General features: G+C 44.6%; 1 protein-coding gene across 1 annotated transcript in view; it reads left to right on the forward strand.

Annotated features, from left to right (window-relative positions):
- UNC79 (unc-79 homolog (C. elegans)) overlaps positions 1–16,047 on the forward strand; it is a 140,937-nt gene that overhangs the window by 41,777 nt on the left and 83,113 nt on the right. Inside the window, exons 22-24 of the mRNA XM_015414741.1 lie at positions 2,021–2,202; positions 4,302–4,503; positions 5,645–5,824. Of these exons, the coding sequence (XP_015270227.1) occupies positions 2,021–2,202; positions 4,302–4,503; positions 5,645–5,824 (564 nt within the window). The remainder of the gene's footprint in view (positions 1–2,020; positions 2,203–4,301; positions 4,504–5,644; positions 5,825–16,047) is intronic.

Here is a 16,047-nt window from a genome sequence, read left to right on the forward strand (position 1 = left end):
CATGTGAACTGTGATGGATGAATGTGCCATTGGTTCTAATCAGTTTTCAACAGGTGTGAGGGAGAAGGGGACATTTTCCTCTATCAATCCAGTTATTAATATCAGAAACAGGAAGGACATAGTTCTAAAAAGCATCCCCATGGAAACAGCTAGGCAACCATCATTTTTTTATCCAGAATTTAAAGTGATTCTAGGATCAGCAAAAGCTTCAAAGCACTGTGAAGCTGGGGCCGGAAAAACAGATGGGTGCATCAGAGGATATTATTGGGGAGAGGGTTTCTCCATGTTACTCCTTGGTATGCAGTATCCCTCAAGGGACAATTCTCCCCCCTATATACTTCAACATCTATATGTGCCCCCTCTCCCAGCTGGTGCGGAGCTTTGGGCTGGGTTGTCATCAGTACACTGATAACACCCAGCTATATCTGTTGATGGACGACTGGCTGGATACCACCCCAGATATGTTAGCCAGGGGCCTGGAGGCTGTGGCTGGCTGGTTAAAACAGAGTCAACTGAAATCCTGTGCCTGAGCCGGGTTGTGGGATGGGATTAGGGATCCAACTCTCACCTCTTGATGGGGCACCAACAATGAAGAATTTGGGCATGATTTTGGATGCCTCCTTATCAATGAAGGCATTGATTTTGGATGCCTCCTTATCAATGCCTCCTTATCAATCATGAGCATTGCCAGATCTGCATTTCTCCACCTTTTCCCAGCCAGGCAACTGGTTCCCTACCTATCTCCCCATGACCTAGCCACAGTGATCCATGCAAGGGTCACCTCCAGGCTGGACTACTATAATGCACTCTATGCAGGCCTACCCTTGAGATTGACTTGGAACTCGTTAGTCCAGAAGGCAGTGGCGTATATCCTTACAGGAACACCGTTAAGAGCACATATACAACTGGTGCTCTGCCAGCTGCACTGTCTTCCGGTTGAGTACTGGATCAAATTCAAGGTTTTGGTTTTAACCTTTAAAGCCCTATGTGGTCTGGGACCAACATACCTTCAGTACTGTCTCTCCCAATACATCCCTCAAAGAGCATTACACTCTATGGACCAACATCTGCTAGTGGACCTCGGCTCAAAGGAAGTCTGCTTAGCCTCAGACAGAGCCTTTTTAGCTCTGGCACCGGCCTGGTGGAACACTCTCCCAAGAGAGATCTGGGCCTTGTGAGATCTAATGCAGTTTCTCAGGGCACGTAAAATGGAGATGTTCCACCAGACCTATGGTTGAGGTGGCGGTGACTTATCAGTATTGGCTCCCCCTGGCGTTTTCCATCTCATATTGTCTTACTTATCTGCGCACCCTCCGTATTATTCATCACTATCTACTGTGCACAGACATGAAATTGATGCAGGAGTGGTGGTATTAATCTGCGCTATAAATGATATTACATTTGGATTTTAATAATTGTTGATATATTAATAATTTTGGTGGATTTTATTATGTTGTTGTTACCTGCCCTGAGCCTTGCGATGCAGGAGAGTGTGGGATAAAAAGAAAATGAAATAAATAAATAAAATAAATCAGTGGCAAGCAGTTCATCATTGCTGGAACAGAACACAAACTTTAAACAGATAAAATGGAACAAATACTAATCTATTTTCATATAGCTGTATGATAATAAAACATTAAACCAAGACTGGCCATTGTGTCTCCTCCCATAAAACACACCTGTCTTACTTGTGAATTACTACCCAAACCCCAGGGCCATACCTTTTAATGTTCCTGGCTGTGTGGTCTCCATTTGTCATTATGATTAACGTTATTAATCTTATGGAACTTTTAGCTGGCCTTACATCTACTTTGAACTGCCATTCAATAGAATGATGACTGATACTCATTATAATCCCGAATGTCTTTCTGCTGTATTATTCATCCAAAACTGAAAAGGGGGGGGGGGAAATTGAACTTTTAGATCCTCTTTCAGTAGTGTTGCAAAGCTTAAGTATGTGCCATTGTCTGAACTAAAGCAGTTATTTAAAAAAAATTAAAACCTTGATCTTTGCTACCAGTGGAGAAAGTAGCTGTGATGTGTCGGTTCCTGGATATTCACTCGGTGACCAAAAACCACTTGCTGAAATACTCCCTGGCTCATGCCTTCTGCTGTTTCCTGACTGCTGTGGAAGATGTCAACCCTGCAGTTGCCACCAGGGCAGGACTACTGTTAGACACCATCAAAAGACCAGCTTTGCAGGTAGGTTAATGTAGCAGTAGGACTTGTGGGTATTTCCCACACCAGGGCCATTGGTGCTGAAGAATATCCCAAAGGGATATATTTTCTAGGATGCTATGTGCCCGAAATGAATATTATTGTGAGCAAAACCAGAATATTTGCCAACCATTTTCAGGTAAAGGGTGTAGAAATACCCTAAAAGCCCTTTTAGAAGGATCACTTTAGAAGGAAAATGTCTGGATGAAGATAACAAACCTTAACTACATAGCAGTGCTGCAGACGAACAAAGTTTGAGTCCAGTGGCACCTTTAAGACCAACAAAGCTTTATTCAAGGTATAAGCTTTTGTGTGTATGGTACACTTCTTCAGATATCGTGTGCATACACACAAAAACTTATACCTTGAATAAAACTTTGTTGGTCATAAAAGTGCCACTGGACTCAAACATTGTCCTGCTGCTTCAAACCAATATGATTTTCAGCCTGAATGGTGCAGACCAGTGTTCCCTCTAAGCTGAGTTAGTGTGAGCTAGCTCACAGTTTTTTAGCCTCCAGCTCAAACATTTTTTGTCTTAGCTCAGGAAGGATGGCTCCAGAGCAAACTCATTTATGCAGTAGCCAAATCATTCATTCACAGCTTTAATACCAGTAGCTGACAAAGTGTAATTTTTGCTCACAAGACTCAACTGGTTAGAGGGAGTATTGGTGCAGACTGAAGGCTTGTTTTCCCTTGAACAGAACAGTGTTAGGAAAGTTCATATCCACCTGTTACAGGTGTGGTTTGTATTGGTTCCACTTCTGAACAGTTGAATTTTTTGCTCATGTTAAAATAATATCATTTCCCAACAAACCTCACAAGGTTGCATGTATGTAGCTGAAGCACAAACTATCCACAACTCTTCCCCCCCCCAAAATAAGCCTTTGCTTTCTAAATCCATTCTGTCACCGTAAACTGTCCTTGTGCTTATCTAATTCTGAATATTTGCAGGGTTCTGAATTTAATAATGCCTTGTACTATATTGTTGTTGTTGTTAGGCATTGTGTGTAGAATAGCCAGGAGATCCTAAGATTGCCTAGCAGCCAGAAGTTCTAGCTCTTTCACGTTATGCACCACTAGGTGGCAAGCTAGACTTGTTTTTAAGGCAAGAGATATTTCAGAGGTGGTTCGCCATTGCCTGCCTCTGTGTCACAACCCTGGTATTCCTTGGAAGTTGCTCTTCCAATTACTAGCCAAGACTGACCCTGCTTAGCTTCTGAGATCTGACAGGATCAGGCTAGCCTGGGCTATCCAGGTCAGGGCAATGCCTTGGACTATTGTCCATTAAGAAAGCCTCATTCTCCTTGGCTTAATAAAAGTGCTTTAATTTCCACCTGGGTTGAAGTAAGATTAGGCCCTCAATGCAATATCAGGTTTTTTGTTTCGCTGCTGGCCATACACAGTTAAAGGAAAACAAACCAGGCAAACTAAGGCCACGTATCAGATAGAATAACAAACTTCTGTGTGTGACGGACACAAGCATAACCTGTTTGCCATGTCTGCATGTTTTCCCCCCTCTTGTGTGGAGCGCTGTGGGGTCTGAAAGCGGTTGCCTGAGCAAACTGACATGTTGCTTCTTCTCCACAAACCAGGATTCTAAATCTTGGTTAAATCATGGTTCGTAGGAAAGAAAAAGACTCCAATTTGCCCAAGTGCCTGCATTTGGACGGCATGGCAAATTGAAGCTTGACTGAAGGCTTCCCAAATCAGTTAGCTTTCACTTGCGTTCCGTCCATGAGGGACAGAGGGAGGGAGGAAGAAGGAGGGAATGCGCAGACACAGCAAACAAGCTACATTTGTGCCTGTCATGATCAGGGGATTGTTATGACATCAGAGCCCAGCCTAAAATAGGATCAATGTGTAAAAGTCAATTGTCTGTCATGTAGTCAACAACATTGTAATTTATCATTCTTTTGCTGCTTTTTCATAGCTGCCAGAACATATGTAGTTAGTTATTTTGTCAATGGCTGTTCCAGTTTGTGTAATCCCTCAAGATCCTTGGTGACACTGAGCAATACGTTTTATTGGAAGAAATAATTGCTATTGTATGTGTTACGCCTTCCTTTTATTCCCTCTCCCCCCAGGGCCTGTGCCTTTGCTTGGATTTCCAGTTTGATACGGTAGTGAAGGACAGGCCCACAATCCTTAGCAAGCTTTTGCTGCTTCATTTTCTCAAGCAAGACATTCCAGCATTGAGCTGGGAATTCTTTGTGAACCGGTTTGAGACGCTTTCGCTTGAGGCACAGCTTCACCTGGATTGCAACAAAGAATTCCCCTTCCCAACAAGTAAGCATTATTTGGTGCCTATATATATATATATAGCTACAGCTAAATCCCTGTACTTAGGCGTTATTTTCTTAATAAGATCCCTTATGCCAGGGGGTGTGGCATATGCAAATAAGTTATGCTAATGAGTTATGCTAATGAGCTCCTGCACCTCTTTTTCTACGGAATGACCCCTGGTAGTACCTATTTAACTCCAATCAGCTTGCAAGCCCTACGGTTGGGGCAGATGAAACGGAGTGATGCCTCCCGCCCCAACGATCTTACTCTCATACAAAAGTGAAAATGAGACAAACCGAGAGTCTGTTGGTTTAAGCAGTGCGTGTTGATGCTGCGTGAAGTTTGCTTCAGGAGCTATGCATATTTATGTCCTGAAGGAGTGGAGCTGATCACTTGAAATGCTTTTGGGCTTGATCCTACAGTGCGGCAAGAGGAAGCCGGTTGCAGAGCCACATTTTTATCCACATGCCCCCTTAGCAGAGGATTTGGGGGACCCTTCTCATCAATATAGTGGAGGGCAAAATTGTCCACATCTCCCTCTTAGAAAACGTATTCTACCAGACCTCATCCACTCGTGGATTGAGGGAGAAGGAATTTTGCCTAGTTTACACTCCTCACATACAGCCCCCTGCATGCAGCAGTGTCTTTTGTTGATGAGGATGTCTCAGCCATAAGCAGTGTTCCCTCTAAGCTGAGTTAGGGTGAGCTAGCTCACAGTCTTTTAGCCTCCGGCTCACCCATTTTTGTCTTCGCTCAGGAAGGGATGGGCTCCAGAGCAAAGTAATTGATGCAGCAGCCCAATCGCTCGCTCACAACTTTCATGCCGGTAGCTCACAAAGTAGAATTTTTGCTCACAAGACTCCACAGCTTAGAGGGAACATTGGCCATAAGCAGAGGATTTGCGGTGTGTGTGTAAGGGGAAAAGAGAAAGTGGGAACACCTGCCTCCATGACCTCTTTCTGATTGCACTTCTGTAGGATCCAACCTATTATTACTCAATTAAGTGTATTTATGTAATTTATAATTATTTGAAATAGCTTGACAGCTAGTAGTCTCATGTGTAAGTATATGATTCCACTTGAAAAGATATAATCTGGAACATGCTGTGAAATGAAATCTGACTTATTGAATCATGTTTGAAAAGCAATCACGGCTGTCCGGACAAATGTTGCAAATCTGAGTGATACAGCCATGTGGAAGATCAAGAGGGCTCGTTTTGCCCGCAATCGGCAGAAGAGTGTCCGCTCTTTGAGAGACAGCGTGAAGGGCCCTGTGGAATCCAAGAGAGCACTTTCTCTTCCAGAAACCTTGACCAGCAAGATCCGTTGAGTATTTCTTCACCTTTCCCCCGTCATTGAAAGAGTTTCAAAGTTTCTTTTGTGGAATAAAGTTATAAATCACGCACCTGTTTTCAGTTTCAGGCTGATACAAATGTTATTCAGACAGGCATTTAGGTTGGAGTCTGCATATCTGTTCTGCTCAAAGAGGTACTTTCCTCTGGTGGAAAGAGCCATTACCCGATGCATCAAGCAAAGATTCCTTCTGGCGGAGGAAAATGCCACTGCTAGTGGAATGGATAGGTTAGAATTAGCATCTTGAATCTGACCAGGAAGCCAGCCCTCAGCCATTACCCGATGCATCAAGCAAAGATTCCTTCTGGCGGAGGAAAATGCCACTGCTAGTGGAATGGATAGGTTAGAATTAGCATCTTGAATCTGACCAGGAAGCCGGCCCTCAGCCGCTGAAGAGTAGACGTGATAGGATCAAACCTCTAAGCAGTGTTCCCTCTAAGCTGAGTTAGTGTGAGCTAGCTCACAGGTTTTTTTAGCCTCTGGCTCACACATTTTTGTCTTAGCTCAGGAAGGATGGCTCCAGAGCAAATTAATTTATGCAGTAGCCACATTGCTCACTCACAACTTTAATGCCAGTAGCTCACAAAGTAGAATTTTTGCTCACAAGACTCCACAGCTTAGAGGAAGCATTGCCTCTAATTAGTAAATGAAGCTTTTGTACTGCCTTAAAAGGGCCATAAAGAACTTTTTTTCAAGGCATGTGGGGGGAAGATCATGTGTGCGCCAGCCTGAAAGGTTGTCAAGCTGACTTCCTGAAGAGTCTGGCCAATCAGTGCTTATGACTGAATGTCAGGCACATTTATTTATCTATCAGATTTATACCTTGCCACTCCCTCAACAAGCGAGGTTTGGACTGGCATATAACCAAGTAAAATACAATTCAGTATACAATGTTAAAAGCAGTAATAAATATACAATAAATATATAACACAATTTAAAATCCTTGATATGAAACTCCTATTTAAAACACAGCAGCATCCAGCAGCCCAACAGTAATGTGATGATCTCATCTGATTGCCCCACTGCATTTATATTTATCTATTTATTTATTGCAGTTATATCCTGCCCTATCCCATGATGGGCTCAGGGTGGCTCACAACAGAGATAAAACAATAAATATACAATTAAAACCAATTAAATAAAAACAGGATGGCAGCCAAAAATAACATCAGTCTGGAGCATCCTAAAACGCTTCCTGTTAGGTGTCAGTAGGATAGTAGGCAGCTGTAGGCCTACTATGGGCAGGGGAGGCCGAGATGGTAAAAACAAGATTGTATAGCAAGATTGATTTTCACCCTGCTGAGAGATACGCATGGATGAAACTATTCACTCCTGGCTTGTTGTTGGACTATAGGCAGCTATAATGTTGAACCCTTTGGCCAAATCTTATATTTTGGCCATATAAACAGACTTTCTTTGTAACAGCTACGATATCTGTGGAAGACTTACCAGGGAGGGGGCCAGCCAGTGACATTATGGCGTCACTTCAGACATGACCCTGAAATGATGTCATTGCATTTGGGTGACACGGATTGTCCCCCATTTTTCCCAGCATGCCCTCCCTGCCTCCCAGCTGAGCAGCAGCAGGCAGAGCTGGAAGGGGACAGGAAGTCTCCCACTGAGGCAGGAGACCTGGCCTCCCTAGTTATAGCACTAACATTACTACTGTACTGAGGATGTGCAGAAGTGATATGTAAGCTCTAGAGGTGCCATGGGAACACAGAAGCTGTCACCGAGGTCGCATTAACAGGACATTTCTTTTTTCCTGTTAGCTGCGAGACTCACCAGGCATGAACAGTCTGCTCCAGCACTTGGTGGAACGCCAGAACAAACACCAGGTAAAGGTTTCATCTTTGCATTGAGGTGTCCAGGAAATTACTGGACAAGAAGGGAACATTTCTGCAAATACTGTAGAATGGGAAAAGGAGGGTCCATTAGTCCTCATCGCATTAATACTTATGATCGCATGCTCAAAGCGCTTGGAATTTACTAATAGGGCTAATTTTAATTGTTTGTTTGTTTAAAGCATTTCTGTTCCACTTTTCTGTAGAAAATATCCCCAACATGTCTTACAAAACATTAAAGCATCAATAAAATAGGACTTAATTAATGATGGGTAAGTACTCCCCATTTCCATTTGGCACCAGAAACAGTGCAAGGGAATCTGATGATTTATTTATTTATTTATTTGTTAAATTTATATCCCGCCCTCCTCCGTAGGGCTCAGGGCGGCTTACATAGCAAAAACTTGCTCATAAAAACATCAATACTATAATACATTTTAAAACCATAATATACAATTTAAAAGCCTAAACAATTAATAAAGTGCTCAAACTACACAGCATCCATACTAAGGCATCAGAGAGGGCACCACACATCCCTTAGTAGGCATAGTATGAAAGATGTTAATCAGATGTTCCACCGATGTTCCTCCTAGTCTCCTAGGGCCCTCACCCCCCCCCACATTGATGGTATACAGCGGGGGGGGGCAGCGGCGGCGGCCCCTAATCGAAAGCCTGGTGGAAGAGCTCCGTCTTACAGGCCCTGCGGAATTGCGCCAGATCCCGCAGGGCCCGGATCTCCTCCGGGAGCTCATTCTACCAGGCAGGGGCCGCCACCGAGAAAGCCCTAGCCCTCGTGACGACCAGCTTAGCCTCCTTGGGGCCCGGTATAGTTAGAAGGTTTTGGGCCCCAGACCGTAGCGCTCTTGGGGGGACATACGGGGAAAGGCGGTCCCTCAGGTAGTGTCACTGAACTTCCTATAAATGTTCAGCAATGCAATCTGGGACCTGAACTGGATCACCTGTAGAATGGGGTCCCCATGGGGTTCCATGTCCCACCTCCCCCAGCTGCCACCACCCTCGACCTCTTAGTTCCCTTTGCTATCGTTAGCTGGATGTGGCAGCAGCATAATGTAGTTCTATCTTCCATATGGAGGAATGATGGGAAATGTAGAAGTATATTTCCCATAGTTCCTTTTTTCCAAATAGTATTTCTTTCTTTGAAAAACTGGGGGGATACGAACAAGAAAAAAAACTTAAAATCCAGAGACTAAATAAAATTATAAATAAGGAGGAGGAAAAATATATATACATAGAGACAAAAATATTTTACAGCGGTGGCAGATCTACACATAAATGTCTATAAATGGTTTCCAAAAATCTAAAAATAGGTCCATACGCAGTTGTTTCTATGACATGCATTCAGATATTGAGTTCTAAGGTCCTCAGTTCATTGTTTTACAGGAGGTGGGCTTTTATCTTTCCAGTGTTGTCATACGAGTCTTGTAGTAGGACATGGTGGGTCCATTTTCTTTGACCACAGGTTAGCCTGGAAGAGACAGGCAGGTAGTTTAAAAGTACATAAGCTTCTCAAAATTCAATGAACATTTTAATACAAAAGAGGAGGTTGAGGGGGGACATGATTGCTCTCTTTAAGTATTTAGATCCCTACCAGTCCAGCTTCCAACCAGGCCATGGGATGGAGACGGCACTGGTCTCTCTCACAGACGACCTTTGGAAGCATCTGGATTAGGGTGGCTTGGTAGTGTTGCTGTTGTTGGACCTGTTGTTGGACCTGTCAGTGGTGTTCAAGACGGTTGACCATCAACTACTGATCCACTGCCTTGCCAACACTGGGATTCTGGGGTCTGCCTTGCAGTGGCTCTTCTTGTTCCTTCAAGGTCAGGGACAAAGGGTGGCATTAGGAGAACAGCTGTCCCGAAGACACCTGCTGGTTTGCGGAGTGCCACAAGGGGCAGTACTTTCCCTGATGCTTTTTAACATCTATATGCGCCCCCTTGCCTGGATTGCCCGGAGGCATGGACTGGGTTGTCACCAGTATGCAGATGACATCCAGCTCTATCTGCTGTTGGGTGGCCAGTCTGACTCTAGCCCAGGAGAGCTGGACCTGGTGTTGCAGGCTGTGGCTGGCTGGCTTAGACTGAGCCCACTGAAATTGAATCTGACGAAGATGGAGGTCCTGTGCCTGAGTTGGGGTGGCCCGGGGCTAGGGATCGCACTCCCGCCCTTTGATGGGGTGCCGTTGGTGCCAGCGTTGGAGGTTAGGAGTTTGGGAGTGCTCCTGGATGCCTCCCTAATGATGGAGGCCCAGGTAGCAGCCACTGCTAAGTCAGCCTTTTATCATCTTCGGCTGATCAGGCAGCTGGTTCCCTTCCTCAAATGCAACAACTTGGCGACAGTGATCCACACTATGGTCACCTCAAGATTAGACTACTGTAATGCTGTCTACATTGGGCTGCCCTTGACCCAAATCTGGAAACTTCAGCTAGTGCAGAATGCGGTGGCCAGGCTGTTGCTGGGACTCCCCATGTGGGAGCACATCCAGCCTGTGCTGAAAGCACTGCACTAGCTACCTATAGCATACCGAATCCTCTTCAAGGTGCTGGTGCTTACCTTTAAAGCCCTTTATGGTCAGGGACTGCCTACCTGAGGGACCGCCTTTCCCCACATGTTCCCCAGAGAGCACTACGGTCAGGGTCTCAAAATCGTTTGACACTCTCTGGCCATAAGGATGCCAGGCTGGCATCGACTAGGGCCAGGGCCTTCTCAGTGGCAGCTCCAACCTGGTGGAATGAGCTTCCAGAAGAGATCAGGGCCCTGTGGGACCTTTTACAGTTCCACAGGGTCTGTAAAATGGAGCTCTTCCACCAGGCCTTTAGGCAAGCAGCCGCACTTAACTATCTAAAACCCTGTGCCCAATATTATCACCCAGCCTGAGCATGCCGATAGGGAAATCAACTGCTGAATGTATGTTTATTACATATGCTGCTGCTACTGCACTGGCATCACCATACAAATTGTTTTTAGTAACCATGTTGTGTTTTATGCAGGCATTTATATTGTTGTTTTATCCGTTGCAATTTTTATGTAAGCCGTCCTGAGCCTGCCTTGGCAGGGAGGGCGGGGTACAGATTAAATAAATAAATAAAAATAATATTTGAAGGGGGCAGGGAGCTGTTCCTGCTGGCAGCAGAGGATAGGACTCGCAATAATGGGTTTAAATTAAGGGAAGGAAGGTACTGGCTGGATATCAGGAAAAACGTTTTTACAATAAGAGTTGTGCAATAGTGGAATCGGCTGCCTAGGGAGGTGGTGAGCTCCCCCTCACTGGCAGTCTTTAAGCAGCGGCCGGACAAACACTTGTCAGGGATGCTCTAGGCTGATCCTGCACTGAGCAGGGAGTTGGACTAGATGGCCTGGATGGCCCCTCCCAGCTCTGTGATTCTATGATATGAATAATAACTTTTTCCCAGAAAAACCAAGTGACTGGATGCCTAAAGCATATGTTTAAGGGATGCGTCCTGTGAGTTATGTCAATGGTTAGATACTTCAGTCCTTTTTTTGCTGGATGATGCACAACTTAAGAGAGCAGGTATAACCTTTAATGCCATTTCCCATCGCCTTGGCAAATAGGTTTCTTTTTTAAAAAATTGTATTTTATTAAATTCACAACATTGTTTGACAATAATTTTTTTTTTTACAAAAACAAGGGATCAAAGTCCTGCATGAGCTGGGTCAACAGTTGTCTTCAACAGTTTTGTCAGCACTGTTTCAACACTAGATAATGCTCAATTAACAGGGGTGCGCGGCAACTCCCCGAGATGGTGGCTGCCTGAACCCGGTGCTCCCGTTCCCATCCTCCCCTCGCCTAACTACGGTCGAAAGTAAGACACAAATAGGTTCCTAATGGCCTGGGAACGAGGGGAAATTCTTGGAGCTTTGGAGGCCATGCCTGGGGAGGGTGAAGCTTAGGGAAGAGAGGGAGCTCAGCAGAGTCTGATCACTCTGGGACATCACAGAATCCACTCTCTGAAGCTGCCATTTCCTCCAGGGGAACTAATCTCTGAAGTCTGGAGGTCTGTGGTAGTTCCAGGAGAACTCCAGGTCCCACCTGGAGGTTGGTAACCCTGTCTCAAACTGAGACCCAGCCATGATGCTTAACGCCACTGCATCTAGAAAGAGAGGGTGGGGAGACTTCTGAAGCCCCTGAGAGGGATCCATTAGTATAGGCCTATTCGTTGTATTATAGGAATGCGGTGGCTTAGTGAAGATGCTCCACTGCAGACCAGAAGGTTGTTAGCTCAGCAGTTCGAGACCCGAGTGCTGCATGATGGAGTGAGCTCCCATCCCTGGCCCCAGCTCCTGCCAATCTAGCAATTTGAAAGCAGGAAATTGCAAGTAGATAAGTAGGTACTGCTTCGGTGGGAAGGTAACAGTGTTCCGTGCGCCTTGGTGTCTAGTCATACCGGCCACATGACCACGGAAATGTCTTCGGACAGCGCTGGCTCTTTGGCTTTGAAATGGAGATGAGCGCTGCACCCCAGAGTTGGATTTTACTGGCTTTTGAGCAAGGGAAACCTTTACCTTTATTAGTTGTATTAGTAACTGCAACTACAGAGAGGTGTCTGCCTGCTCTGAAAGGGAACCAGTGAGTTGGCAGAAGATGTGTACGATCAGGGGTTCCAAACCTCCCTCCCTCCTTTTTCAGGCTCTCCCCATCACTCTGTCTCAGCAATTCTTAGAATACTATAAATTCCAAGGTGAGATTTACAATGTGATTATAACAAGAGCGACAGTCTTCTAAATCCACTGAAGTCAGTGGGCTTAGAAGAGTGTAACTTTGTTTAAGATTACACTGTTAAACTTGTGATTTTCCAGCTCCCAGCTCATGCTCGTAGTCACAGTTGTAACCCCCAGCCCACAGCTTTGCTGCAAGGATTTGATACTCAAGAGCATTGACAAACATTATTTCTAATAAGGAAAAGTTCCCCAACAATGGGATCATTGTTGGCACAGAAAGTGTCACTATAATGTAGTTTTTAGTGTTGCTGACTTCACAGACAAACAAGAGCTATAAACAGCTTGTCCTGCCATCAATCCGTAGCCTTTCATCCTATTTGCATAAACATTTAATTCATGCATGGTTCAAATCAGAGTCCGCTCAAGCCACAATGCACTTAGTCTGCTTAACTACCATATAAGGAGTGCTGAATCAATATAATGCTTGGCCTCCCAAGCCTAACCTAATTACCAAAGGAAATAGAAAATCAGTTTCCCTTTCCACAGTCATCAAGTCATGCATACTGAGCGTCAGGCAGTTCACAGTGGAAGATGCTCTTCTGTTGCATTTTATTCCACAGTTCTTGCCCCTCTCTGACCAATTCCCAGTGAGGGGGAAGTCTGGAGCAGACGTAAAGTGCAGCTTTCATATTCTGCAAAGCACAAAGGGGACTTTAATGGGTGGCATTTACAGAACTCTGAAGCAAACTAATTCAGCTGAAATTAGGTTTCAAGCAAATTTCCCTTATGATTGTTTGCTGTTAGGTTCTCCCTTTTGGATCAAAGGCTTACTGGAATAATCAAAGAGCACATTAGAGTAGTCTTTAACAATAATTAAAATTCATGATACTGCTCCTTTTTGATATAGTGTAATCAACATGAGCCTCTGAAGGCTGCAGCTTAATTATGCAGCAAATAGTTTAATTAATATTTACACAGAACAATAATGGCATTACATTCTTTGCTGACATTTATCCTTTTCATCCTCTAATCTTATTTATAAAGGGTAAGAGCCAGATTTTGTTTCCCCAAAACACAAATATATTTCTCATAGCAGACTCTGATTGCTTTTATGAACTTTTAGTACAATAATTTCATTTTGACCAAGAGTCTTTGATTGCATTAAAGACTATTTTTATAACCCTTTGGAATATATTATTTTCTTTCAAGTATCCTAACTGGCATGATTAATTCAGGCTTGTCACAGTGTTTGGAAAGTTGGCAGTATAAGATCTGTAGGCCTATCTGAAGAGTGTTGAAAGTGAGTAGGAACATCAGGAAAATGTTTTGTTCACATTTGTGATCGAGCTTAGTGCTAAATTCCATCCTTCCCAACTACTACACCACACTGGTTCTCAACCTTGCATTTCCCATTCCTAAATGGGCAGAACTAAGTGGCATAGGGCCATCCTTTGGGTATCCACCACATTCATATGTAACACAGAAGACTGAGGGTAAGGAACAGTCTACTTTAACAGTGGAGGGTTCCCAGACAATATGTTTCCCCACCTTATTTCCTTATGGTAAACATTCTCCCTTCTTGTGTCTTAGCTTCCCACATTCAGTTTCTCTGGGTATTTTTCCTTTATTGGCATCAGTTATGGAAGTGAAGAAGGAAGGAAGCAAAGTACTTGGAGAAATAAGTGAGGGGAGGTAACATTTGGCTGAGATAAGGGTTCAGTGTCCCTGTCCTGTGTATTTATAGCAAGAAACCTGCTTTATGTGTGAATGACATACACACTACTGTAGGGCAACTCAGTCACTGAGGGGAACTGAAGATTTGGCAGGAAAAATCTGCCAGACAGTTGGGGAGATACAGGGGTTTGTCATAGCCAGGTAGGTTCTTTTGACCAGCAGGGCTTCTGGTTGACTGTTGGAGATTTAATTTTCTGTGCAGATTTTTTTAAAATGTTGCTTTGGCAGCAGCTGCCAGCACAGCACAAGGATCTTCACTGTATGACTGAAGTTAGAATCATAGAATCATAGAGTTGGAAGGGACCTCCAGGGTCATCTAGTCCAACCCCCCACACAATGCAGGAAATTCACAAATACCTCCCCCTCCACACCTGCAGTGGCTGCTGTTCCACACCCAGAAGATGACAAAAAACCTCCAGGATCCCTGGCCAAACTAGCCTGGAGAAAAATTGCTTCCTGACCCCAAAGTGGTGATCAGCATTTCCATGGGCGTGTAAAAAAGGGCCACAAGAAGTAAGCACTGAGGCAACCCTTCCTGCCCTCCCTCTCATGATCTGCCTATGTTCACACAATCAGCATTGCTGTCAGATGGCCATCTAGCTTCTGTTTGAAAACCTGCAAAGAAGGAGAGCCCACCACCTCCCGAGGAAGCCTGTTCCACTGAGGAACTGTTCTAACTGTCAGGAAGTTCTTCCTAATGTTTAGCCAAAAACAACCCATTCCCGCCCGACCTTCTGGGGCAACAGAAAACAACTCCGCACCATCCTTTATATGACAGCCCTTCAAGTACTGAAGATGGTTATCATATCACCTCTCAGTCGTCTCCTCTCCAGGCTAAACATACCTAGCTCCTTCAACCTTTCCTCATAGGACTTGGTCTCCAGACCCCTCACCATCTTTGTTGCCCTCCTCTGGACATGTTCCAGCTTGTCTATAGCCTTCTTAAATTGTGGTGCCCAAAACTGAACACAATACTCTAGGCGAGGTCTAACTAGAGCAGAGTAAAGTGATACCATCACTTCACGTTATCTGGACACTATACTTCTGTTGATACAGCATAAAATTGCATTTGCCTTTTTAGCAACTGCATCACACTGCTGACTCATGTTCAGTGTATAGTCTACTAAGACCCTTAGATTCTTTTCACACATACTACTGCCAAGAGAAGTCTCCCCCAACCTATAATTATGCATTTGATTTTTCTTACCTAAATGCAGAACTTTACATTTATCCCTATTGAAATTAATTTTATTTGTTTTAGCCCAGTTTTCCAGCCTGTCAAGATCATCTTGTATCCTGACTCTGTCTTCTACCATATTTGCTACCCCTCCCAATTTAGTATCATCTGCAAAATTTAATATGCATTCCCTCTATCCCTTCATCCAAATCATTGATAAAGATGTTGAACAAAACAGGTCCCAGGACAGTTCCTTAAGGCACTCCACTTGTCACACCCTTGTCACTCCCAAGGGTGTAGACTTTCCAATTTCCGGGGGGGGGGGGGGGCGGGGGCGGGCCGGAGGCAGGATTTCTCTAGAGTTCCTGCGCTTTTGGTTTTGCTTTTTGCCAATCCGCCTCCCAAGACTGCTCCAGGTGCTCCGGCCTGAGGGCTGATGGGGCTTCCCGCAGTTCGGCCCCATTATATCCTATGGGCCATTGAAGTCAATGGCAAAAACATAGGGTATATTCTGGGGGCTGGAGGGGAGGAGGTTTGAGGGTGAGGCTCCAAAATCACAGGGTAGCTGCTGGAGCCTCTCCCCAAGATGCCCGCCATATTTCAGGAAAATTGAACCAGGGGGTCCAATTCTACGGGCCCCCAAACAGGTTGCCCCCATCCCCTCCATCGTTCTCTATGATGGGAAAAAAATACTTTTTCCCACCATACAGAACAATGGAGGGGATGGGGGCAACCTTTTGGG

The sequence above is a fragment of the Gekko japonicus genome, unplaced genomic scaffold (assembly GCF_001447785.1).
Source record: "Gekko japonicus isolate JY-2015 unplaced genomic scaffold, Gekko_japonicus_V1.1 scaffold1518, whole genome shotgun sequence".
Lineage (NCBI taxonomy): Eukaryota > Metazoa > Chordata > Lepidosauria > Squamata > Gekkonidae > Gekko > Gekko japonicus.